This window comes from Aphanomyces astaci (assembly GCF_000520075.1).
Source record: "Aphanomyces astaci strain APO3 unplaced genomic scaffold supercont1.16, whole genome shotgun sequence".
Lineage (NCBI taxonomy): Eukaryota > Oomycota > Saprolegniomycetes > Saprolegniales > Verrucalvaceae > Aphanomyces > Aphanomyces astaci.
This window is the reverse complement of record NW_009798279.1, coordinates 39,691-62,460: the sequence shown is the minus strand read 5'-3', so window position 1 is coordinate 62,460 and position 22,770 is coordinate 39,691. Positions and strand designations below refer to the sequence as shown.

Here is a 22,770-nt window from a genome sequence, read left to right as displayed (position 1 = left end):
CCGAGGCATCCTTCGTGTTTCAGCGCATGGTCTCGACATCGCGCGCGTTTTTTCCTCTCAAGTACCTCTAAAAATTAAAACAGTATGGATTGTTGGGGGTGAAAATGCCGCGAAGGTGGACCTTATATGGTATCTATTATAAACTACAACTTTTCACAAAATTTTCTGACTTCTATTTCATATTCATTACTCCAAATTTCAGCAAATTGAGATGTAGAATCGATAGATCTCAATGTGGCGAAGAAATGCTACGTCTCAGATTCAAATTTGGTGATGAATTGGCCCTGAAATAGATATTTAAGCTAGCGGTATTTTACATGGGCGTTTGGATATTTGGCCATAGGGGTGGCCCCTGAGATGTATCTTGATTTTTGTATGTGACTCTTATCCGTATATAATATCCGGAGGCAGTTGGGACCTTTAACCTCCCACTTCAGTGATAAAACGCATGAAATCGATAATTAACGTTTTGGTTTTTGGGTTTAACTACGTTAAATAATAAAACCTCCACTCTTCGATTTGGCCAGTTGGAAGTTTTTAGATGACGTCCACCATAACCAAAATAACGTTACCCAATTTTTCATCGCCCGATTTGGAGGGACCTCGAAGGTCTCTTTATTTATTCTACATACAAAATCCTACATAAAAAATCTAATAGTACTTTGAAGTAAACAACGCTTGCACCGATCGATGGTCATGTGCTGCGAAACATAACGTTAACGTTACATGTGGTGTGCGGGCCATGGTTGTAACGAACGTTACACGCCATGGAAACAAGCATCCACCTGAATGGTGGTAACGTAAAAAACCAGTTTAAGATACCTTTACCAATTTAGGATAACTTTGTATTGCCCAACCACACCTCGTTATTTGTTCGAGTCAAAACCTCTGTTATATAATGCTGATCATTCCGTCACGTGAATGAAATGCAAAAACGGCGTAGAAACCATCGCTAACAGTCATTCAAGATTGGGTTTGAAGTACCCTAGTCGACACGCGCCACATTGGGTTGGATCTGAGGTTTTGTCGAGTGTTCAACTCGGTGGACATCCATCCACAATAGAAATATACTAGTAACTCTATAAAACAGTACCCTTGTATAAATTATATGCAACCTGTTGTAACCGTTTACCCTAAGCACTGAATTTCAATGCCCCCACACATACAGTCCGAGACAAAACTATAGACGCACCCCAAAATTTTGGAGTTTCTCAACCAAAAATTTCCTTTTATCCGAAACGATCTATGGCAACATCCTCGAAAATGTAATTCTAGGAACCCCACAAAAAGATTTCATTCATTTGTGTGTGGATTACGAGAAAAATTCCAAATTTCAAATTTCTGGGTGAGTCATAACTATAGACGCACTTTGTAAATTGACTTATTTATCGATGCATTGTCCACGGCGAAGAATAACTTGGGCCATTCTCGTTGGCATTCCCTCAACCAAATGAGATAGGTAGCTTTGCTCAATTTCCCGCCACGATTGCAGGATTTGAGCCTTCAATTGAGCCTTGGTGTCGAATTGACGACCATTCGCATAGACTTTCCGAGCTAGTACCCCCCAAACGTTCTCGATAGGATTCAAATCAGGGCTCTTTGCAGGCCAAGGCATGGTATCCCATGGCATTGCCTCTAACCACGCCATCGTTGAACGAGAACGATGGATACTCGCGTTATCCTGCTGGAAAATGGGTTCAGCACTTGAGGTCAACTCGCTCAACTCCCGCATCACTGGCAAGAGGTATGCCTCCAGGGTTTCTTGGTACCGCGCCGAGTCTTGTCGTCCTTCGAGGAATTCGAGTTCAGTCTTGTTGTAGAAGCTCATTCCGCCCCACACCATAACTGAGCCCCGACCCGCGACACGCTTGGAGTAGGTTTCAACATCTTCACGCAGGTCATGCCAATAATACTGACAGCCGTCGGGGCCATCAAGGTTGAATTTCTTCTCGTCAGAGAACATCGTGGTCTTCAACTCAGCAAGCTTGTTAAGATAATTGGAGGCAAATTCGACCCGGTCCTTCTTGTGCTTGGAGGTGAGGCGCGGGCCCGAGCGGCGTTTTATGTACTTTACTTTGCGAATTTGGACATTTTAAGCACACGAATTACAGTGCGTTGAGTTACTTTACCGCTTATGGCTGCTGAGATCTGCCTAGATGACATTCCTTTGCGTGTGGCGAGTCGGAAAATTCGTCGAACGTCTCGTCGCGTCAGTTTCGTGCGCCGTCCAGGTCTCTTAGGATTTGGGGATTGCTTGAGCTTCGCAACATACGTCCGGACTAGTTTATCGCTGCGTCCCAACGCATTGGCGATCCAACGGAGCGACTTGTTAACCTCCAAATATGCCTGTATTTGGCCTTTTTCGTGGTCGGTGATCGTTTTTCCTCGAGGCATCGTCCGATTCTTGGTTATGTGTGTGGTGAAGTCATCGGTGTGTCCCACAAGTGTTCGTAAGCATTTTGATTACTTTAAAGATCTCTGATTGGCTTAAAAAGAATCCGTAAATGTCGAATCATATAGTGCGTCTATAGTTATGACTCACCCAAAAATTTGAAATTTAGATATTTCTTGTGATCGACACACAAATGAAAGAAATCCTTTTGTGGAGTTCCTAGAATTACATTTTCAAGGATGTTGGCATTGATCATTTCGGATAAAAGGATATTTTTGGATGAGAAACTCCAAAATTTTGGGGTGCGTCTATAGTTTTGTCTCGGACCGTACATACTTTAAAAGAGTTATCAAAATGTGAGTACAAATGCTTGGAAAGAACAAATTTACCTGTGAAGTTCATCGCCTACACTGATAATTCGATTATGAAGTCAACGCGGCGCGTCTTGTCTATTGGAATCACTATTCAAAACTCAAATATCGTAATGGACTCAAAAGTTATGTCCATTCTACTCCGACGCCTCCAAAAAAGTTACCTTAAATTGGTTTTTTACGTTACTGCTGTCGTTGAAGTATCTTCTTGGCGCGGCCATCGAACACTTCAACCGCTGAGGTGTTCGATGGTGGAATCGCTTTCGTTGTCTACTACATGTACCTTGTGATCGTGTGATACATAACTGGACAATGTCGCTATTACGATTACCAGTCTGCAGCTGTGCCGGCGACATTGCCCAGTTATGCCAAAGGTGGATGCTGGCGGCATCACCTCCGTACGCTTGCTTATCTTGATTGCAAAGTACTACAGAGGCGATGCCGCCAGGTTCCACAGACCCGACGGCGCGACAACTGATCACTTCCAAGCGCAGCGGGCACGTACCAAGTGATGACAAAGCCGTCGTAGGGCCTTTCACGTCAACACGAACTGGGAATGACACGTGGGCATTCAAATTTGCCCAACAAAATTACCAGTTTTGCGATGGAGATAAAGTCCAAAAACAATGGGTAAACGTATCCGGAAGAAGTTTTTCCCCGAAATAACCCCTGAAAATACCCGGTCGCGGTGGAGATGCTGTTAGATGTGCTTCTACTATAACTCTTCATGCTCCTAAGCTCGCGCTACTTCATGCTCCCTACGACACCTGATTTCGTCACTTGCCTCGGTTGGCAATTGGGTGTTTGTATTAGTATTTGTATGCCATGGAATAGACTGCGATGATTGGGTATTTTCATCGTTCTTCAAGTTGCTTTTGGTTTTCGTGACGAAAAGCAGAAAGTAAAAAGTAGAATTGAAAAAATGAAAATTATTTTTTTTCCTAAATTGACTCCCCCTATTGACTCTCTCCTAGGCATCTCGTTCGTTATTAAAATCCCGTTGAATACTAACGTTAGTATAACTTTGCTTTTCAAAAGTGATCGAAAAGCAAAAGCTGATCGGTCATTCCTATTATATTATTGGCTCTCCGTATTCTGCGTTGATATTATTGTAATACCCTGAGTTCAGCTTAACAGTCGAACACATTGCGTCATGGCCTGGACAGGAGAGCTTATTCGTTTGGCCGGTTGTGGCGGTACCAAGTTAATTAGCCTCAACCATGCTCGCTGACAAGTTGGACACGAAGCGTGTCGTGGAAATGGCTAGATGAGTAGGTTGGTACGCTTTCACGAGGATGACGCTGATGAAGGTCTAGGTTTCAATACATGAAGGAGAAGGCGAGTCTTTGTGCGAAGTGATGACGAGAGCACGAATGCATGAGATATGAATGGAAAAGCCAGGTACGAGGCATGTTGTGCTGCTGCTAGTGGTAGTCGCGCAGCACAAGTCAAGCGGTACAGTACACCAACTCAAATGATAAAATGAACTTTGCAATAACTGCTAAAACTCAATTTCGGAAGGGCCACTTGCTTGGGACATAGGGTAATCCGTGCCTCGCAACGCTAAGTGAGAAAACATTTGCTGGCTACGGTCCAAGTAGTCGTAGTGCATCAAATGATCGCGACCACCACCCACGTGGAACGACGATCCTACGTCGGTAGTAGCAACAGGAACTGACAAGCTTTCTCCAGAGATCATGCTCAATCTTCGCAAGTGCTCCAAGGATCGCGCGGCATGGATGTGGTGGGAGATCCTGTCGGTATTCGTCCATCTTGCTCTCTCGGGCAACGACGAGTCAATAGACCACCTGACCTGTTCCGTCGCTACAGTTCCTTGGCGCACCCACAGGTCCTTTGCATCTGGCAGAGATCCCGATCGACGCCACCAACACCGCGGAAGAGAGCTTTGGCTGCTGTTGCTGCTTGACGACATGGCAAAGCGTAGAATGGCGAGAAAAGTCAAGTGGAAACAAACCAATCAGATTGCACCTCACCTGTCCATACCACCCACACCTTGAAGCTTGTATCGCAGATTTTGATCATTTTTTTCCCAATTGTCCACCTGCCAGCCAATCACACTTCGTCAATCAAATCTTATCCACCAATAGGCATGCATTATTTATGCATTGTTTGATAAATTCTTCCAAAATACCAAAATTGTGCCTGAAATCCGCTAGTGGTCCGCCAATCAAATCGCTTCAATATGCATTATCCATCAATAGGCATTCAGTTGGTACTCAAAACAACTGTAACTCAAAACAACTGTAAAATCAATATGACACCGCCGGTTACAATAATGTGAAACCACCGTAACGGTTTGGACCGTCGCATACACTACTCACAGCGCCATGCCGGCTATCCAGCCGGTGCCAACGTTTGCGACGGTGGGTCCGATGTCGCCCAGCGCGACCATGACGCGAGTGCAACCCGTCAAGCCGAGGCGTCCCATCCCCAAGGTGACTACTACTACTTGTACTGTACATATGCGCCTAACAGTTTGAATAGTTTCAAACGTCAATGAGTTTGTCCGCCCAGTTCCTAAATCGCATCACTCGGTCGCCGTCCAAATCCCCCTTCATCAGCACTACTGCGTCCATCCGACACCATGCGTGGTTCCGCGCGATCCATCCTCACAGCGCCATGATGAAGAACTGGGATGTTCTGTCCATCGCGCTCATCGTGTTCACAGGTTCCTTGTCGTCGCCATCTCATCGGTTGTTTTGATACCTCCATCTTCTGTGCAGCGGTGGTCACTCCGTTCGAAACCGCCTTTGCCGTGGCGACAGTCGACTCGTTTTTATTTGTTTTGAATCGCATAGGTACTAACTAGACCATCCTAAACCATCCCCGCTGTAGTTGTCGCCTTGACATGGGGATGTTGTTGCTAAATGTAGTGGACATTTGCTTCTTCGCCGATGCCATTCTACACTTCTTCGTCATGGTAAATACACTTCATCTAGTCGACGATACCAGTCCAACGTCGCCCATAAAACTACCGTTATGGTAGTACTACGACGAAGCCAACAGCGTATGGGTATCCGACCGGCGCAAAATCACATGGAAGTACCTCACGGGATGGTCTGTCGCCAACCTCATATCTCTCCAAGAGGCTCATTTTCCCCGTAGGTTTCTCCTCGATTTGATCTCGATGCTTCCGTTCGACGTGGTCGGTCTAGCCGTGGACAACAACACCGTCAAGCAGCTTCGGTTTACTCGTGTGCTTCGGCTGTTGCGACTCATGAAAATCCTCAAAGTCCTGCGCGGTGCGTAGCCCCGTACGTCGAACTCTGTCACATGTACCTTGTCGCAGGCGCCAACAACTTTCGCATTTGGGAGTCGAAAATGAGCATCAACTACGCTACGATTGCGCTCGTCAAGTTTTGTCTGCTCGTGTTCATGTCGTCGCACTGGATGGCGTGCATCTTTCGCATGGTTGTGGACATTGAAGAGTTTGTCGACCCCCTCGGGTTCAAGTTCAACTGGATGACCGAACACACCATGGGCAGCATCCCCATCTCCAAGAGCTCGCTGGGCATTCAGTACATGAGCGCGCTGTACTGGTCCGTCATGACCCTCACGACCATCGGGTACGGCGACCTCGTGCCCACCACCCCCGGTGAGCGCAGCCTCGCCATCACGTGCATGCTCATCGGCGGCGGCACGTACGCGTACGTCGTGGGGTCGGTGTGCCAGATCCTCAACTCGATGGACGCATCCACGACAGAGTTTCACCAAACGATCGACACTCTGAACGAGTACTGCCACCACAACCAACTCCCGAGCGAATTGTCGGCACGGCTACGCGAGTACTTTCACTCGAGCCGGACGCTGCTGCGAGAGAGGCAGCATCACAACCTCCTCCTAACCATGTCCCCCGGCCTACGGGGTGAAGTCGCCTTGTACAACAACCAGTGGATCGCAAAGATTGAATTTTTCAACTGCAGCAATGATTTCGAGCGCAACCAGTTCATTACGGCGGTATGAATATATATATATATATTGTATAGTGAAACGGCATTATTGCTATTTATATTATATATAATGAATACTCGTATATTGTATATTTTAAATATTTATAGTAATACGACAGTATTATATATATTGTATATATATTATATACTGACACAAGATCGTAGGTGGCGCTGCTTCTACGGCACGAATGCTTTCCCCCAAACGAATATGTCATTCGAGAAGGGGAATTCAACACGAAAATGTACCATTCATACGTCAATGTTAATGACTCATGTCCTTGGGCACAGGTACCTCGTCCAGCGCGGATTGGCCACCAAAGGCAAAGTCATGTATACGGGGGGCACATTTTTTGGCGAAGTATTATATATATAATTGTCATACTATATATATAGGGCAAGATCCATCTATTAATAACATGGTCGTAGGATATTATATTAACACTGCGCCAGCGCAAGATTGCCGTGCGGGCGTTTTCATATTTGCACGTGCAAGCACTGTCCAAGTTTGAGCTCGAGGAGCTAATATATTCGGGTTTATACCCCGAAATCCAGCGCAACATTCGGCGCCAAGTGCTCAAGACGGCCTTTAAGAACAACTTTGTCAAGCTCAGCCAAGACACGATCCGGCGGCGGAACTCCAACCACCGGATGCGGAATTCCGTGTCGTCTAACATGCCTCCCATGATGGTACACATAATAAACTCTTTCGTGGAGCCAACTAATATGAACACGAAGAGCCCCATGCTGCGCTCGACCCTCGGACTCAACGTACCAATCGGGTTCTACCATGATTTTCTGCCGAAACAATCGCCCCCGCCGGCGAAATTGGAGAAAGACAACGACACTGGTACGTGTGATATGAATACTTGGTTGTGTCTAATATGAATGCTTCTATCTTTATGCGCAGTGGACAACATCGTCGAGGGCGTGTCCAACCTCATGGACGCCAACATCGCAAAGTTCGACGAAGGACTGACGAAGAAGATCGACCAAGTGCTCGCGCAGCTGGAACGACTCGAGAAGTACGTGGCCCCAAACGTGATCTTCTCGCCCGCCCCCGCCAAGACCAGCACCCCCCCATCGACGAGTCCGTTAGAACGCCAGAACAGCACCGCCTACTTGGAAGCCGTCCAGCAGCTAGAGCGCGGGGAGATCCGCAGTTTAGTGCGCGCCAACAGCAACCGCCGCCGGTCGTCGCTGCCGAGCCAGATATATTAACTTATTTCAGTAAAATGATACAAGTGCAAATCTTTGAAAGCTATTAGGTCTTACTATTAACGTTATACGAACAACATTTGCCTGGACACACTTGGGTGAACAATAGAAAAAAGTGAAAATCAGCAGTAATTTTCCACACCGATAGCGTAACATGTTAATGTGGTGATACGTAGGGTTGTGCATTCATTGATTGGTGCAAGGGTTTCTACTTGGTAAACACTTGAACTGTGTGCACGTCGAACCGGCCTTGGTATTGCTCTTGCAGCACAAGGCGAAACGGGTTCCAAAACGGATACCCCGTCGCCGGGTTGTGACCAGCCGCGCACGCACCGACGGGTGCCACGCCCCAGTACAAGTTGGCGTTGTTGTAGATCTTGTCGGCGGCGATGCCTCCGTCCGCCGACACGTCGACCGTGTCGTCGGCGCCTCCGCGGGTAATCTTGGGGTTCCGAATCTGTTGGATGTACTGCCCGCCCGCGTCCGCCCCGAACACGACCGCCATGGCGATTTTCACGTTCATTTCGACCTTCCACTGCGCCGCCTGGGCCCCGACGTTGGGCTGGCGGACGTAGTACGGCGCGAAGCAGCCGCCGGACGCCATGTGCATGGTGGATTGGCCGAACGCGGTGAGTCCGCCGCCCCAGAACGCGTCCGTCGTGCCAGTGTGCCCGATGGCGGCGTCCCCGTTGAACATTTCAAAGATGTCGTATTCGCCACAGTTGGGCCACCGCGGGTCGCCGAATTGGCTTGTCAGTGCTGTGGGCAGCATCCAGATGTTGGCGTCTGACCCGGCGTACACTGTCCACTCGAGGTAGATGACCTTTTCCCCAGCCCAGCCTTGCTTGGTGCGCAGGACGGGCGACTGTTGGAAGGGCAGCCCAAAAGTAGACACTTCGATGGCGCTGGGCTTGAAGCCACCTTTGGCAAACGCGGCCGAAACGTCGTTGTCCCCTTGCCATTCGTTGATGTTGAGCCAGTCAAAGTGTGTGTCTCTGTAGGGCAATCTTGGGCGAGTAGTGGTCGGGGCTGGAGTGGGAGCGGGAGAAGAAATGGCGGGCGGAAGGACATAGCCGAGGGCAGACGGGGGGGTCGATGTCGTGTTAGACGTGGCGTTGTGGGGAAGCGCGCCGGGCTGTTGTGGATCTGGCGTCGGGTGGGCCGCGGGTGTCGCTGCGTTGCTTACAATACCCTGGCTCTACGTTTGAACGATTCGATTCGTGAATGCGCAGTTCAAATTTGAACCAGTGAAGGAAAATAAATACTAACCGAGATGGGGTCTGACGACGACGAGGCTGCGTCGCCATTGGAACTGGTAGTCCCCCCAGTCAACCCCACGGCACATCCGACAACGACTGCAACCAACACGATGCAGCCGCCCGTGAACATTCGCAATTGTTTGCGACGGGATGTGCCCCCATCGGCCTTGTTATCAGCCTGCACGTGGCGTCCAGGGGTGTGGGCGGCGGTCGGCAGGTCCCGAGAGCTGGACGTGACGTTGAAGGCGGACACGACAGGCGTCCCCATGGCTTAATCTTTTCTGCACCATAAGGGCACGAAAGCTCCATGTTGCAACTTCAACGTCGATCGATATAAATAGCCAACGCGCACACGCGACATCTCGGCATCAGATTTGGTGAAATTCCCAAAATTACCTTCGAATTTGGGTAAATTCGGCAAAAGAATTAGCAAAATAGGTCAGTTTTCTGGTTGACCTGCGATCAACACCATGGGGCACCACGGAGCACTGCTGAGCGACGAAGAGGAAGGAGAGATCGTCGAGGATGAACTGACGAAGCTGGAGATCAAAGCAGCCGCTATACTTTCAAAGCCACTTCATGAGATGCCGCCGTTGCCCACCCATTCATCTAAACTACCGGTCGTCCTCCCCAGTCCTCACGACGAGAAGGCGAGTCGTCCAGCACCTCCTCAGTCCGACGTGTCCTCGTCAGGGGGCGATGCCAAGCGCCGCCGTGTGGACAGCACCAAAACATCGACAAACGGTGGAGACAAGAAGGTGCATGACACGTACACGATCGCCGAGCGCAAAGTGGAGTTGTCCATCTTGCTCCGCGAACCTTTCCAAGTCCGGTCCAGTCGCGTGCTGCTCAATTTCAACCACTGGTTCGACTCCGTGCTCAAGTACGCATGGGTGCCTCGCATCAGTGCGGACGACCTGCAATCGATCCTTCTGCACTTTGTCGACCCGTCCCTGCACCCTTCGTCGCGCTACCTCGAAGACTGGGACGACGAGTATCGTCCGGCGAAGCTGTGCTTTGTCCTCGCGAAAGGGTTTCATCCCGACGTGCTGGCCAAGGCCGTGACCGCGAAAGCGTCACCGTTGTCGTTCTTCACATCCTGCAGCTCCATGCCGCTGTCCCTATCCACGACTGCGGCCATGGAGCGCAATGCCAAGCTCAAAGAAACACCGCTGCCCTGCCTTCTCGCGCGGTTCCCGTCCCCTCCCATCAACCTCGAGTAATTCCTTTGGATATCCCCATCCTATTCGCATATCATTTTCATTGAGTTGTAGCATGGCAACCCCCGAGACTCTGTTCACGTCCAACGTCGAGCTCACCATGCTAGGCATCTACACGTCCGACACCCCACCGCCATCTGCCGCCGCGCCGCCGCTCAAAGGCGGATGGACGGACGAGCTCGTGTTTCAGCCGTCGGGGGTGTTCTTTCGCAAGACCACCAACCAGACCGGCGACTGGCGCATCGACGGCGACCTCCTCCATCTTCGGTGGCGGGTGGTGGCACAGCACACGAATGACGACTCGAACGTCACGTCCGTCGACGTGCTGCAGGCCGATGACGACTCGCTCCGGAGGTTCCGCACCAGCGACCACCTCGACGCCACGTACGCCGCCGCCGCCGCGAAACCGAAGCGTTTGCTTCGGCTCACACTGCTTCGCGCGGCCGCGGTCGGGTCGTCCTCTACCCACCCCCCTCCCGCCGGCACCACCTCTGCTTCCGACCCATCAGCGGCGACGACCCCCCTCGATTACTACACCTTGTCCCAGTCCGACCGCGCGGCGCATCAGTACCCCATGGACGTGGCCGCCGAGCAAGCCGCGCTAGATAAAGCCACCCAGGGCCAGTCCACTGACGTGTACGTCACAACGTCGGGGCTGCCGTCGTTACCTGAACCGGTCGTCCTCGCCATCGACTGCGAAATGTGCGAGACTGTGCTCGGGTCCGAGCTCACGCGCGTGACCCTAGTCGACGCAGCGGGGGCGGTAGTGTACGACCAACTGGTGAAACCTCGTCACACAATCGTCAACTACCACACAGCGTTCAGCGGGATCACGGCTGAGACGCTGGACGCGGTGGATGTGACACTGCGCGACGTACAGCAGACGCTGCTGACGTCGTTTCTGCATGCCAACACGGTGCTCGTGGGCCACTCGGTCGACTCGGACCTGCGCGCACTGCGCCTCGTCCATCCGCATCTCGCCGACACGGCGCTTCTGTACCCGCATCCCCGCGGGTTTCCGTTCAAGCCGTCGTTGAAGATGCTCGCGGCGACGTTTCTCCACCAGTCGATTCAATCGGCCGACATGGCGGGCCACGATTCGGTGCAAGACGCTGTCGCAGCTCTCCGTTTGTTTCAGCTCAAAGTACGCCACGGACCGACCTTTGGGCTGCCGCCATCGCCGCCGGAATCTGTCGCGTACATGTCGTTACTGGACAAGTGTGCGGCGCGTCGACTGGGCGTGTACAGTGTCGCAGAATCGTCCAACGATGACGCTCATGCGACACATCCTCCGTGGAACTTGTTTGCCAGCGGCGAGTGGGCCGACCAATTGGCCAGCACCCATCTTCATATCCACTCCACCACGTCGGAAACCAAGTGCTTTGTGGCGCCGACGGTGACCTCGTTGGCTGCCGCGGCCGATCAGATCCGGACGCACGGCGCCGCCCAAGATGTGCTGTGGGTCGAAGTCGATGCGACCAGAACAGACCCCGCCGTGTACGTGGCGACGCCGCACCAGTGGAAACAGCGCCAGACCAATCAGGTTCAAGCGTTGAACGACAATCTCAATGTCCTCCACGACGCGCTCCCGCCCAACACACTCCAAGTGGTTGTGCCTCAGGTAGATATATATATATATCGGTTACTGTGTGGTGTTTGTCGTATATATTTATATATATATATATTGTGAATTGCGCTTTAAACTTGCAAAATTCGCGTGGTTTGTGTAATCAATATTGAATCACGCGTGAGTTCTGATTGGTTGAATATACTTGTCTTTTCTGCCAATCCACTCAAAAATGGATTAGCCAATAGCGTCGATTCGTGATTCGATTCGGCGGTGAGATTCGACGGGGTATGGAAATTCGTATCGAATCCACAATATATATATATATATGTATATATATGTATATATATAGTGCTTTGAACCAACATTTAGAGTGTTGTGTGGATTCCACCGAACCCATCGAGCGAGGTTTGGAGACTGAATTTGTATCATTTTTTACGAAGCCATGCACACTATTTAAAAGTCACACACTACTTTGATTGGCTACATGATTCGTGTTCTGGCTTTGGATTGGTCAATCGATTGTCTGCCGATTTGGTTCAATGATTTCGAATCAACTTGACACTATGAATAGTATATCGTTTGAAGGGATTGACGATGGGATGTAGGCGGCGCTGGGGCTGTTCAGACACTTGCGGGGCGCGCGCCTCAAGGCCAAATGGGGCGACGGGTGGGACAGCCAATGGACGGACCGCGACCTGGCGAACCTCCGGTACGCGCTTAGCGGCGCCCTGGACAGCGTCGTGTTTCTCAAGCACAAACCATAGTACTACTAGATATACTACTAGTACACCTCAAAGAAAAAAGCTCGGAGCGCATTGTGGAGTCGGTAACGTTATACAAATAGTTCCACATGATCCATCAATCCAATCTCACCGTAAATCGAATCACGAATCGACGCTATTGGGTAATTATATCGGGCACACGACCAAATATATCGGGCACACGGCCAAATATATCGGGCATTCGTCCAACTTAACTGCAAAAAGGTGTAGTAACAGTCACCATACAATAATACCATGGTACATGCATTCATAACGGTAGCAGTAGTGTAGTATATTAATAATACATGGTTAGTCCGAGTCTTCGTCGACGGTCCGGCGCCGTTTCGACGACGACGACGTGTGCGTGATCATCTCGTCTTCGCTGTCGTCGTCGTCGTCGCTGTCGTCGTCCACTTCAACGGCGCGATGGCGCTGCGCCTGCTTTTGCTGCCGGTATTCATCCAGTCCACCGGGCGCGGCGGTCGGCGCGCGGCGGCCCCCCGACGTCGCCTTGCTCTTGGCCTTGTACTGTTGCTTGATGGCCGAGAGGTTGTCGTCGTCGTCGTCCATGCCGTCATAACCCTGCAAATAGGACTTCATCAGACATCGAATCGTGTCCTGATATCGAACTACCTCTTCGAGAAAGGTCGAGTCGAGTCGGCTGGACCGGTCGCGGTCGTACTCGTACCCCTGGCGCTGTTTCTTGCGGTTTTCGAGCTTCATTTGCTCCTGCTTGACCGCCGCGCGCTGCTCCTTGTCGAGCGTGCCGTCGATCTCGGACACGTACTCTTGAATGCGCACCACGGCCTTGTTGTGCCGCGCTCGCATGGACATTTTGAGGCTTTGGTGGGATGTCGATGCCGTCGAGATGGGGCGGATCGTCATCTTGGACTTGACGCGGCCATGACACTCGAGTACCGTTTCATCGGTCGATTGCTACATGGAGAGTTACTTGGATGTGTTTATGATGGAATATGAACGTACTTCGTTAACAAACACAAACGAATTCGCGACTTTTTGCTGGGTCAGCGTGAGCACTTCGTCGCCTACGCACATGGTGTAGCTCCCGTCTTCCCACTTGACGATGCGCGCGTTGGTTTCGCGCATGGGCAGTCCCGTTTTCGGGTCCACCTAATGGAGAGAGTTCACAGGATGCATGAACGTGGAAGAGGACGGACCATGATGCGACCGCCAGCGTCCAACTTGTACCGCCAGCGAACGAAATTGCGGTAAATGCCTTCGTCGCCGGTCTCTTCCTTCTCTTTCTTGATGCTTTCGGTCGTGAACGCGTCCGGAACAAATCGAAGGACGTTCGGGGGACGGGTGAAGAAGAGATTCGTCTTCTTCGGGGCCTTGGGGCCTTTCGGGATGCGTAGTTCATCGTGGTGGGCATCGTCGACTTCCCGCGCGCTGCTGCTGCCATACGGCTTTGTTGCAGTAGTCGTGGGAATGGGGCTGTCGCGGTCGGCGTCGCGGACAGGGTCCTCCTTGATTCCCCTACACCATCCATCATGAACAAGTGTGATGGAAAGTGGGAGACACCGTACGAAGCTTTGAATTCCTCTTCAGACTCGTAGTCAGACCCAAACAATTCGGTCATTTCCTCGCCGTTGTCAGATCCGGCATCGTCAGCTGTAGGGGTCTTGGAGTCCTCTTTGGCAGGTGGCTTCGTCTCCACATCCGAGATCTCTTCGTCATCATCACTAAACAGCCCGGCGTTGTTCTTCTCTGCGGGCTTGCTCGTGGGCAGCGCCACCTCTTCCTCGCTGGACGACATCACGCACCTCACACAAACTGGAGATTCCGGTAGAATATCCGGAAACGTTTTATTGCTACCTATAAAACGCAAGTGCTAAATCCAGTGTTAACAGTTTGCAAAGTTGGTTTTATTGATTTAACGCAGATATTAGATTATAAACCACCGTGTCGTGTCGGGTCTCCTTCATAGCCAAACAAACCAAGCTGCTTGCACGTGAGTAGGAACCGGCGCGTGTGTGGGGGGACGCGACCGAAGTGATGGTTGCGCGCCCGCCACGCTGTGCCAAAGCGATCCCCATCGACCAGTCGTCATTGTCGCTCTCCGGAAGTTGTGTCTTAAAATGTACTAGCGTCGCGGGATGGCAACATCACGTGGACACCGAGGTCACGGGACCTATGATTTTTTGGTCAAAAGCATGGAAGGTATGCTGGCGTGGGGGCGAGAGAACTAAACCCTACTTGTCCAAGGCTGACTCGTGGAATTCAACTCTCAAACATCTTCGTGTTTCGTGCTTAACGTCACCACCGGTAGTTGCATGTGCATGTATGCGTAGCTTCAGCCTTTTCGCTGCGTCCATTGCAGCTTGTATGTAGCTTAGCCTTTGCTGCGTCCATGGCGCTAGTAGGGAAACCAATCCATCACCATGCGCACGACCTACCGTCACTTGCGCATGAAGGCGTGCGTGCATCCACATCATCGAGCGGGACACCTGGTTCCGCCATCGGTTTGTTGCTCACGGCGTCCCCAGTTGTATGATCCATTCATAATAATATGTGGAATTCAAATCGACACTACAAACATCAAGATATTATTATTTATTGGATCGTGCTACAGTCGACGAACATACACTTGCAGTTTGTATCGGATGCAGAAACCTTGGACATTTAATATCAATTGCGAGAGACTGACTTCTGCAAAGACCAGAAAAGAAACTTGAACTGGCTCGTCATTCATTTTCGCAACACAACACTCGACACGAGATGGAGTCGCGGGAGTACAAGCTTGTTGTGCTGGGCAGCGGCGGTGTCGGCAAGTCCGCGCTGGTGATCCGCTTGGTCACAGACAACTTCCTGGAAGACTACGATCCGACGATCGGTATGTCACCACACATGTGCACGCACGACCAAATGATACGAGCTTCACGTGATTGCCATTAGAGGACAGCTACCGCAAGCAAGTCGAGATCGACCAGCGACAGGCGTTGTTGGATATTCTGGACACCGCCGGTCAAGAAGAGTACACGACGATGCAGGACGAGTGGATGCGCGAAGGCAAGGGTTTCCTCTTGGTGTACAGCGTCACGAGTCAAACCACGTTTGACGAAATCAAAACCGTCAAAGACAAGATCCTTCGCGCCAAGGACATCAACCGCGTGCCGTTGGTGTTGGTCGGCAACAAGTGCGACTTGGACCGCAACCGGCAAGTGAGCTTGGCGGCGGGGAAGGCCCTGGCCGCGGAATGGGGCTGTCCGTTCATGGAAACCAGTGCCAAGGAGCGCATCCGCAACGAAGAATGTTTCTTCGAAGTCGTGCGCGAAATCCGAAAACAGGACGCGGCCAAGCGACCGGCGCCCAAATCGAACGGCACGAAGAAGAAGGTCGAAAAGAAGGGCGGGTTCTGCTCCATCCTCTAGGTCCAACATATCTCAGCTACCGCCGCCGCTCGCCTCGTCAGTGTGTGCCACCCCCCATCCATCCCTTCTTAGACATATCCCGATAACCGTTTCTTGCATTCTTGTTCCATCAATCAATCGATTCGACCTTTTACACGGCAATCCCATACAGATACCGTATCCGATACTGCAAGAGGTCGCGCGGACACTGGTCCATGTACTGCGCGAGCCACCCAACGAGTTCCGACTCGGACGCGCCAAAGTCGTCTAAGTACACGCGGAGGACCTTGGGCAGCCGCAGCGTCTTGGTCGCAACCTCGACCACCACTTGCTTCATGCAAAACACCCGCATATACTTTTCCAAGTCGGTGTCCGTCTGCCGCGGCTGGAGGATCGGCGCATCCTCGGGCTTGGTGAATGGCGGCGTCTGTTCCAGCAGCATCAGCAGGCTGCGCGGGTCCCGTGTGTGAAAGCAGTAGGCTAGTCGCGGGTCTTGGGCTTCAAACTGGCGGCCCCAGAACGCCGACGGCGGCTTGCGGTTGCAGCGCAAAATGCCGTGGCGGATATCGCTTAAGCTAAAGTCCATCCCGTCTACAATGTCTTACTAGTTAGTCGAGGTAGTAACGGGAAGTAGGTAGTACCGAGACGGTACACCACGTCGCGCTCGAACGCCTTGTACTGGTCCGATGTTTGCGGCAGCCCGACCTCGATGAGCCCGTGGATGACCATGGTATTGTACACGTTGATAAAGAACACTTGTCGATCTTTCGACGTCAACTTGGAGATGCCCACGTTGTGGAAGGCGCTGACAGCTTGGAGGAACTCGCGGTACTGGCGGCAGCTGGCGTCCACGGCGGGTTTCGTGAGGCTCCAGTGCAAATGGATACCCGCTGGGAACAGCTTGGTGTTGCTGTGCAACGTAGCCGCCATCGCACGAACTTGTAGGCAAAGCTCGAGCGGCTGGTCCTTACTACTGGTCCCTACACCAGTTTGCTTGCTGTTTGGTGGCGTCAGGTACCGCGTGTTGAGGGGCGCGTGATCTTTCGAGTCGATTTGGAAGCGAAACAGATTGTCTACGCTGCCGAGGGGACTGTTGCCATAGACCAAATGCAGTGCCCGCGACTGGAGAAGGTCATGGATGGCGTGGTAAGCGTTGTCCAGCAATGTTTCTTCGTCGTGGAGGCGGTCGTGGGGGTGGTGTTGCATGGCATAGTTGGTCCGGAACGCGTCCACAAGGTCCTGCCCCGTGACTACCATGGCCATGGACGAGTAAAACGAGGTTTTGACTTCGCGGGGAGTCACCAAGCACCGCAGCCGGTCGCTTAATGACAACGTGTCGGCTTCGGTCGGAGGAGATGGATGCGAGTCGAAGGATCGCGCGAGCAGGTCGAACGGAGTGGGTTTGTGGAGGCCGAGCCCGACCACTTGCGATGAGATGGCCATGTCCCGCAGGCTGTCCTCCAAGTGGGCACGCGACGCTTCCATGTCGTAAGCGGACGATGATGGCGGCGGCGGCGGAATTGGCGTCACATGCTGCTTTGTGTGGTGGTTATCCTCGGGCACTGCTGGTGCCTGGTTCATCTTGGCCTCGGTCTGCAATGCCAGCTCAAACTCGGCGGCGTGGTCAGATAGAAACACTTGTATCGGTGCCTGGACAAACGGAAACCGGCAAATGTCTTCGATGGACGGCCGCTTGCTCGGGTCTTGCTGCAGCATGAGCTGTACGAGGAGCCGCAGTTCCTTGGAGAAGGCGGCGTGCGCGGGGACGGGCTCGTACTCGCCGTGGCAGATCTTTGTGAACATCTCGGGGAGGCTCTGCGCCTCGAACGGCCGCTTGAGCATGGTCATCTCGTACAGCACACACCCAAGCGACCAAATGTCCGACTTCTTGCCGTACCGCTCGCCGCGGCAGATCTCGGGGGACATGCTCTCGGGCGTGCCAACAGACGTCATGGCCAGGTCGTCGCCGCTCAGTGCCTTGGAAATGCCAAAGTCGCCCAGCTTGACCACGTACTTTTTGGTTAAAAACACATTCTGCGCCTTCAAGTCGCGATGGAGCACGTTCTTGCCGTGGATGTACGACACGGCGAGCACGAGCTGCGCAAACCAAGACATGATGAGCGGCTCGGGAAAGTACGCGCCGTCCTTGCGCGCGCGGAGCTTGACCACTTGCCGCAGGTTACCTCCGTCGCTGAACTCCATCACGATGTTGAGCTCGTCGTTGTCGACGATGAAGCTGTCGTAGAACCGCACAATGTTGACGTGGTACAGCGACTTGAGCAGGATCACTTCGTTGTCCGCTTGCTTCCGCCCGTTCTCGCTCGTCGCAGCGAGGCGCACGCGCTTCACCGCAACCACGGCGCCGTCCCCCCGCCGGCGCGCCAACACCACCGTCCCATGCGTGCCCTTGCCGATGGTTCGAAGCACCTCCAAGTCACGCCAAATGTGTGTGGAAGCGCTGTTTGTGTTGGTGCTGACACCGTCCGCGTTGTTGCTCTTGCGTGACAGCCACACGTGTCGAACCAGAGTCTTGGCGGTGTTGTACTGGATCGGTTTGATCAGGTAGTCCTTGGCGCCTTTCGACAAGCACGACGTGACTACGTCCATCTCTTCGTTGGACGACGCCATCACGATCGGAATATGGGACAACGACACCTCCTTTTGCACACACTCGAGCAACTGAATGCCCGTGAGGACAGGCAGCATTACGTCGCACAGAACCAAGTCGTATCGGTTCGGTTCTTGTGTGAGCTTCGTGAGGGCGTCGCCCCCGTTATCCACGGCCGTGATAACGTACCCGATGCTTCGAAGGATGTCGATCGTTGCCACGCGTGTGAACTCGTCGTCTTCTACGACCAGCACATGCACGTCGGAAGGGTTCATGATGGTTGAGTGCCAGTCGGCTGGCGGCGAGGAATGTCGGCAGATAAAATTAAAATAAATGTATCTCGGCCTTTCCCTGGACGAATTTTATACTGTACTTTTGTATGGCCTTTGTCGCCAGCGAGGGAAATGTCGTTGTTTGATTGGCTATAATTAAAAAACCTCCATACCGCAAAAACCTCGGCGCTTTTGGCTCATACACTATTGCGCGGCCTGTCCATTCTCACGCGTCCAGTATTTTATTTCCCCCCGACTTAACAATGACGCCAGCATGTATGTATCCGTCCCATCAGTGTCTCATCCCTTCGTCATGGCGGTCGTGCAGAACTCGATCCAAATCACGGCTTGCCTACTAGTATGGACGCTTGTATAACGAGCCTTTTGTGAACAATCAGTTAACGTTACAGTATTGTATGCAGATTGCTGCTTGACAAGGAGTTATGCCATGTCGTCAGTTCAACAATCCCGCGACGACGAATCAACGTGAACACTTACGTAGGCATCCAATCCGTTCGTGTGAAAGAACAACTTGCAGAGACTTGAAAGAGGACGCTCAATCAGTTGCTCATCTCGACGCCGTGTGCCAGTTGCGCATACTATGCATGCACTTGGAGTGATGCATGCCAGCCAGCTCACGTTCCGTCACTTCTTTAATCTGGATGGAAGGAACCCTTTGGGAGAATCTGATCTCCGTCTTGAAATCCCATTGGCTGCTACCTCGAATAAAAAGTGTTTATTTTGACCAATCAATGCAATACTTTGGAGTAATATAAAATGATTTGACGTTTCTATGCAAATTCTCGTCTTCGAAAAATACTCGAAATTATGATGATGGCATGGAATTCCTCGATGTTTCGAACTTTGCATTTCAGCACGCAACAAACATGCAACTTGGAGGTGGCATGCCAGCTGTGAATGCGCCGCCACCGCTGCCAGCACAGCCGCTTCCGTCCAGGACGCTGCTTCTCTGTGTGTGCATGCATGCGTGTGCATTTCTTGCTGTCCAGGCATTCTTGGCTTATGTGTCTCCAACTGGTGCCCTCGTCATGGCGCTTATGTGTACGTTAAAGTTCCGCCTACTTCGAGCAACTAATGTGCATCCACGCGTAGGTATACCCTTTCTATACCGCTTATCGTACCAGGCAGCGGCAGAATGGAGAGGTGGTGAAGGGTCGTTGGATCGTATCAGCACGCCTGGGGAGCGCCAACGTCTGTTGCTGTCGCCGTCCGAAATCAACCTGCTCCTGACCGACCGCGACTTCGATTCAAACGGTACTGTTCTGACATATCGCATTTCGTTCGTTTCTCACATGCAACATGAAAGACTACGAGCGATTGCTCCTCCTTGACGAGAACAACGTGAAGAAGTCACATGGGGCCACCGACTTTGAGATCAACAGGTTGCCGGTGGTGACCATGAGGTAACATCGGTCAACTCGCTGCACCATCCATATTCACCGATACTGTATGTGGGTAGTGAATCCATGCTCAATGCAAGCAAGGGCGGTGTCGTGGAGGACTCGAAGTGCTCGATCTGCCTGGAAGAGCTAGTAGTTGGGACGAAGGCGCGCATGGTGCCGTGCTTCCACAGGTTCCACCCCGGATGCATCGACCCATGGCTCAAGGACAAGGCGGAATGCCCCATTTGCAAGTATCCTGCTGTCGCGTAATGGAGAAACGTGTTGCACCTGTGACACTTTATACCCCGTGCAAGTGGATAACCTGTATTAAATTATACTTGCCTTGACGATTTTTGTCGGTTACTTTCGTTCATTTGGCGACCGCATGCGGATAGTAAAGACGGCGGAAGAGAATGAACCAGCAGATCGCCCGCCCGACTCGACCAGTGACATGCCAAGTGCTGAACTCGAGGAGGAGGAAGCAAATGATCCGAACTCGTTGGCGTCGCTGCTGGAACGCGTCCTGCAGAAAGTCTCCCAGCTACCCGGTGCGCTAGAAGCGCTCTCGTCGGATCCCCAGCTGCTGCACGATCTGCAGGAACATGAATTCCTCATCTACCCCATCACACCACCCGTATCGTCATCCCAAGATGCCAGCATTGTGCATCGTCGATCCATCAGTAGCAGCAGCCACCGATCAAACTCGGACGCTCAACTGTCCAGCGACGACGAAGACTTGACCGAGTCGGTGGACATGACGTCAGAGCTATTTGGATCCGAGTACGAAGCCGAGTTGCAGGCCGTGGAATCTCTGCAGCGAGGCAAGAGCATGAACATGGTCATTCCAAGAGGCTCGTCGATGCTCGTTCCAGCACACGAGCTGTCCACGTCCCCGAGCTACTCCATGGGCATGTTGAGCCTGTCTCCCGGCGCATCTTCCCAGGACGGCGACCCCGTCTCGGCGGTGTGGCCCCGCCGCCCAAACGAGTTTGCGTTTTCGCAGCCCGACGAAACCAAGGACGACGACTTGTACAACGAAGCGCTGTTTTCTGAGCTCGACGACGACACCGACGACAAAGTGTTTGACATGGAAGACATGCATCGTCACGGTGACGACGACGGTGACGGCGACGTCGAGTACGACGTCATGCGGCTCCGCATCGTCCGCGAGCGGCACCGCACGGGCTTTGAGCCGAGTCACGAGTTCCTCCCCGAGGCAGGCACGTTGGTTGGTGCCACGTATGTCGTACGTATACCGTTCATTGGTATTCGAACAGTGAATATTTTGCCAAACGTGGAGAGTCTATATATATATATATATATATTATTGAATATAATTTTCATTGGGATGATTCACGATGATGATAGGTCGAGTCGTTGGTGGGAGAAGCCGTGTTCAGCAGGACCTACAAGGCCACCGACACCCGGACGCAGTCGCCCGTGTGCCTCAAGATCATCCGCAACTCCAAAGAGTACTTTGACCAAGGAATCGATGAAATCCGCATCTTAACCTACCTCAAAGCCGCCGCTGGAGACCTGGACGACCACCATATTTTGAAGCTCCTGGACTCGTTTTACTTTAAAGAACACTTGATTCTCGTCACAGAGGTATATATATATATATATATATATAATTTTATATATATGGTGATCGTATGGATGAGCCACAAGGAGAGAGAATATATTGGTATGATTTGTAGTTGTACACTAGTTTTGATATATATATATATATATATATATACCGGTAGATATGCCAAGTGAAAGAATATACTATGTGAATTTACTATTATATTGTGTATATTTATATAAATAAATATACTATATTTGTATACTTACATAGATATATAAATATATACATCTACACAACATTAGTAAATTTTCATGCGAGACGTCGAGTGAATAGAACGATACTCTAACGGCGTCGACATACTGTATATATACAAAATATTACTATCCGCCAAGTGAAAATAGTCCAGGTTACGTGATTTTGAAGATATTTCTTGTGATATTGAAGATATTTCTCTAAATGTCACAAAGTTTGACGGTGTTGTGTAGCTGCTCAAAGCCAACTTGTATGAAGTATCAAGACCGGAGTGGCGGCAGAGGTACTTTACCCTACCGCGGCTGCGCAAGATCGCGGTCGAGTGTTTGGAAGCTCTGCAGTTTCTGCATGCGCTGGGCATGGTCCACTGCGACTTGAAACCCGAGAACATTCTCATGCAAAACTTCGAAACATGCCAAGTGAAACTCATCGACTTTGGGTCGGCGTCGTTTGTATCGGACGAGCTCACGTACTACATCCAGTCCCGCGCGTACCGTGCCCCAGAGGTACGACATATATATATATATATATATAT

General features: G+C 51.6%; 10 protein-coding genes across 10 annotated transcripts in view; 6 read left to right on the top strand and 4 right to left on the bottom strand.

The window, feature by feature from the left end:
• Window positions 1-4,156: 4,156 nt before the first annotated feature.
• H257_07541 (hypothetical protein) lies at window positions 4,157-4,762 on the bottom strand. Its single transcript, XM_009833104.1, has one exon. It carries the CDS (start codon window positions 4,694-4,696, stop codon window positions 4,265-4,267), a length of 432 nt encoding a protein of 143 aa, XP_009831406.1. The 5' UTR covers window positions 4,697-4,762; the 3' UTR covers window positions 4,157-4,264.
• Window positions 4,763-5,085: 323 nt separating this feature from the next.
• On the top strand, window positions 5,086-7,991 carry H257_07540 (hypothetical protein). The gene is made up of 12 exons (XM_009833103.1): window positions 5,086-5,219; window positions 5,269-5,452; window positions 5,508-5,582; window positions 5,658-5,704; window positions 5,771-5,841; window positions 5,890-6,026; window positions 6,074-6,741; window positions 6,900-6,976; window positions 7,023-7,092; window positions 7,161-7,421; window positions 7,470-7,581; window positions 7,642-7,991. Exons 1-12 carry the CDS (start codon window positions 5,112-5,114, stop codon window positions 7,950-7,952), a joined length of 2,121 nt encoding a protein of 706 aa, XP_009831405.1. The 5' UTR covers window positions 5,086-5,111; the 3' UTR covers window positions 7,953-7,991.
• Window positions 7,992-8,072: 81 nt separating this feature from the next.
• On the bottom strand, window positions 8,073-9,506 carry H257_07539 (hypothetical protein). The gene is made up of 2 exons (XM_009833102.1): window positions 9,219-9,506; window positions 8,073-9,147 (listed from the first exon to the last, which is right to left on the bottom strand). Exons 1-2 carry the CDS (start codon window positions 9,474-9,476, stop codon window positions 8,158-8,160), a joined length of 1,248 nt encoding a protein of 415 aa, XP_009831404.1. The 5' UTR covers window positions 9,477-9,506; the 3' UTR covers window positions 8,073-8,157.
• A 158-nt stretch (window positions 9,507-9,664) lies between these two features.
• On the top strand, window positions 9,665-12,899 carry H257_07538 (hypothetical protein). The gene is made up of 3 exons (XM_009833101.1): window positions 9,665-10,427; window positions 10,483-12,049; window positions 12,604-12,899. Exons 1-3 carry the CDS (start codon window positions 9,679-9,681, stop codon window positions 12,760-12,762), a joined length of 2,475 nt encoding a protein of 824 aa, XP_009831403.1. The 5' UTR covers window positions 9,665-9,678; the 3' UTR covers window positions 12,763-12,899.
• A 121-nt stretch (window positions 12,900-13,020) lies between these two features.
• H257_07537 (hypothetical protein) lies at window positions 13,021-14,548 on the bottom strand. The gene is made up of 5 exons (XM_009833100.1): window positions 14,307-14,548; window positions 13,938-14,256; window positions 13,744-13,890; window positions 13,393-13,695; window positions 13,021-13,341 (listed from the first exon to the last, which is right to left on the bottom strand). The coding sequence occupies exons 1-5, from the start codon at window positions 14,534-14,536 to the stop codon at window positions 13,069-13,071; spliced, it is 1,272 nt and encodes a 423-aa protein (XP_009831402.1). The 5' UTR covers window positions 14,537-14,548; the 3' UTR covers window positions 13,021-13,068.
• A 109-nt stretch (window positions 14,549-14,657) lies between these two features.
• Window positions 14,658-15,318, top strand: H257_07536 (hypothetical protein). Its single transcript, XM_009833099.1, has one exon. The coding sequence runs from the start codon at window positions 14,776-14,778 to the stop codon at window positions 15,109-15,111; it is 336 nt and encodes a 111-aa protein (XP_009831401.1). The 5' UTR covers window positions 14,658-14,775; the 3' UTR covers window positions 15,112-15,318.
• A 138-nt stretch (window positions 15,319-15,456) lies between these two features.
• On the top strand, window positions 15,457-16,264 carry H257_07535 (hypothetical protein). The gene is made up of 2 exons (XM_009833098.1): window positions 15,457-15,613; window positions 15,676-16,264. The coding sequence occupies exons 1-2, from the start codon at window positions 15,499-15,501 to the stop codon at window positions 16,149-16,151; spliced, it is 591 nt and encodes a 196-aa protein (XP_009831400.1). The 5' UTR covers window positions 15,457-15,498; the 3' UTR covers window positions 16,152-16,264.
• H257_07534 (NEK protein kinase) lies at window positions 15,560-19,090 on the bottom strand. The gene is made up of 2 exons (XM_009833097.1): window positions 16,772-19,090; window positions 15,560-16,721 (listed from the first exon to the last, which is right to left on the bottom strand). The coding sequence occupies exons 1-2, from the start codon at window positions 19,011-19,013 to the stop codon at window positions 16,282-16,284; spliced, it is 2,682 nt and encodes an 893-aa protein (XP_009831399.1). The 5' UTR covers window positions 19,014-19,090; the 3' UTR covers window positions 15,560-16,281.
• A 784-nt stretch (window positions 19,091-19,874) lies between these two features.
• Window positions 19,875-20,763, top strand: H257_07533 (hypothetical protein). Its single transcript, XM_009833096.1, has 4 exons — window positions 19,875-20,072; window positions 20,124-20,285; window positions 20,338-20,434; window positions 20,491-20,763. The coding sequence occupies exons 1-4, from the start codon at window positions 19,898-19,900 to the stop codon at window positions 20,681-20,683; spliced, it is 627 nt and encodes a 208-aa protein (XP_009831398.1). The 5' UTR covers window positions 19,875-19,897; the 3' UTR covers window positions 20,684-20,763.
• Window positions 20,764-20,798: 35 nt separating this feature from the next.
• The window catches only part of H257_07532 (CMGC/DYRK protein kinase), a gene marked incomplete at both ends in the record, with an annotated part of 6,469 nt that continues 4,497 nt past the window's right edge, over window positions 20,799-22,770 (top strand). Inside the window, 3 exons of the mRNA XM_009833095.1 lie at window positions 20,799-21,659; window positions 21,782-22,021; window positions 22,469-22,741. Of these exons, the coding sequence (XP_009831397.1) occupies window positions 20,799-21,659; window positions 21,782-22,021; window positions 22,469-22,741 (1,374 nt within the window). The remainder of the gene's footprint in view (window positions 21,660-21,781; window positions 22,022-22,468; window positions 22,742-22,770) is intronic.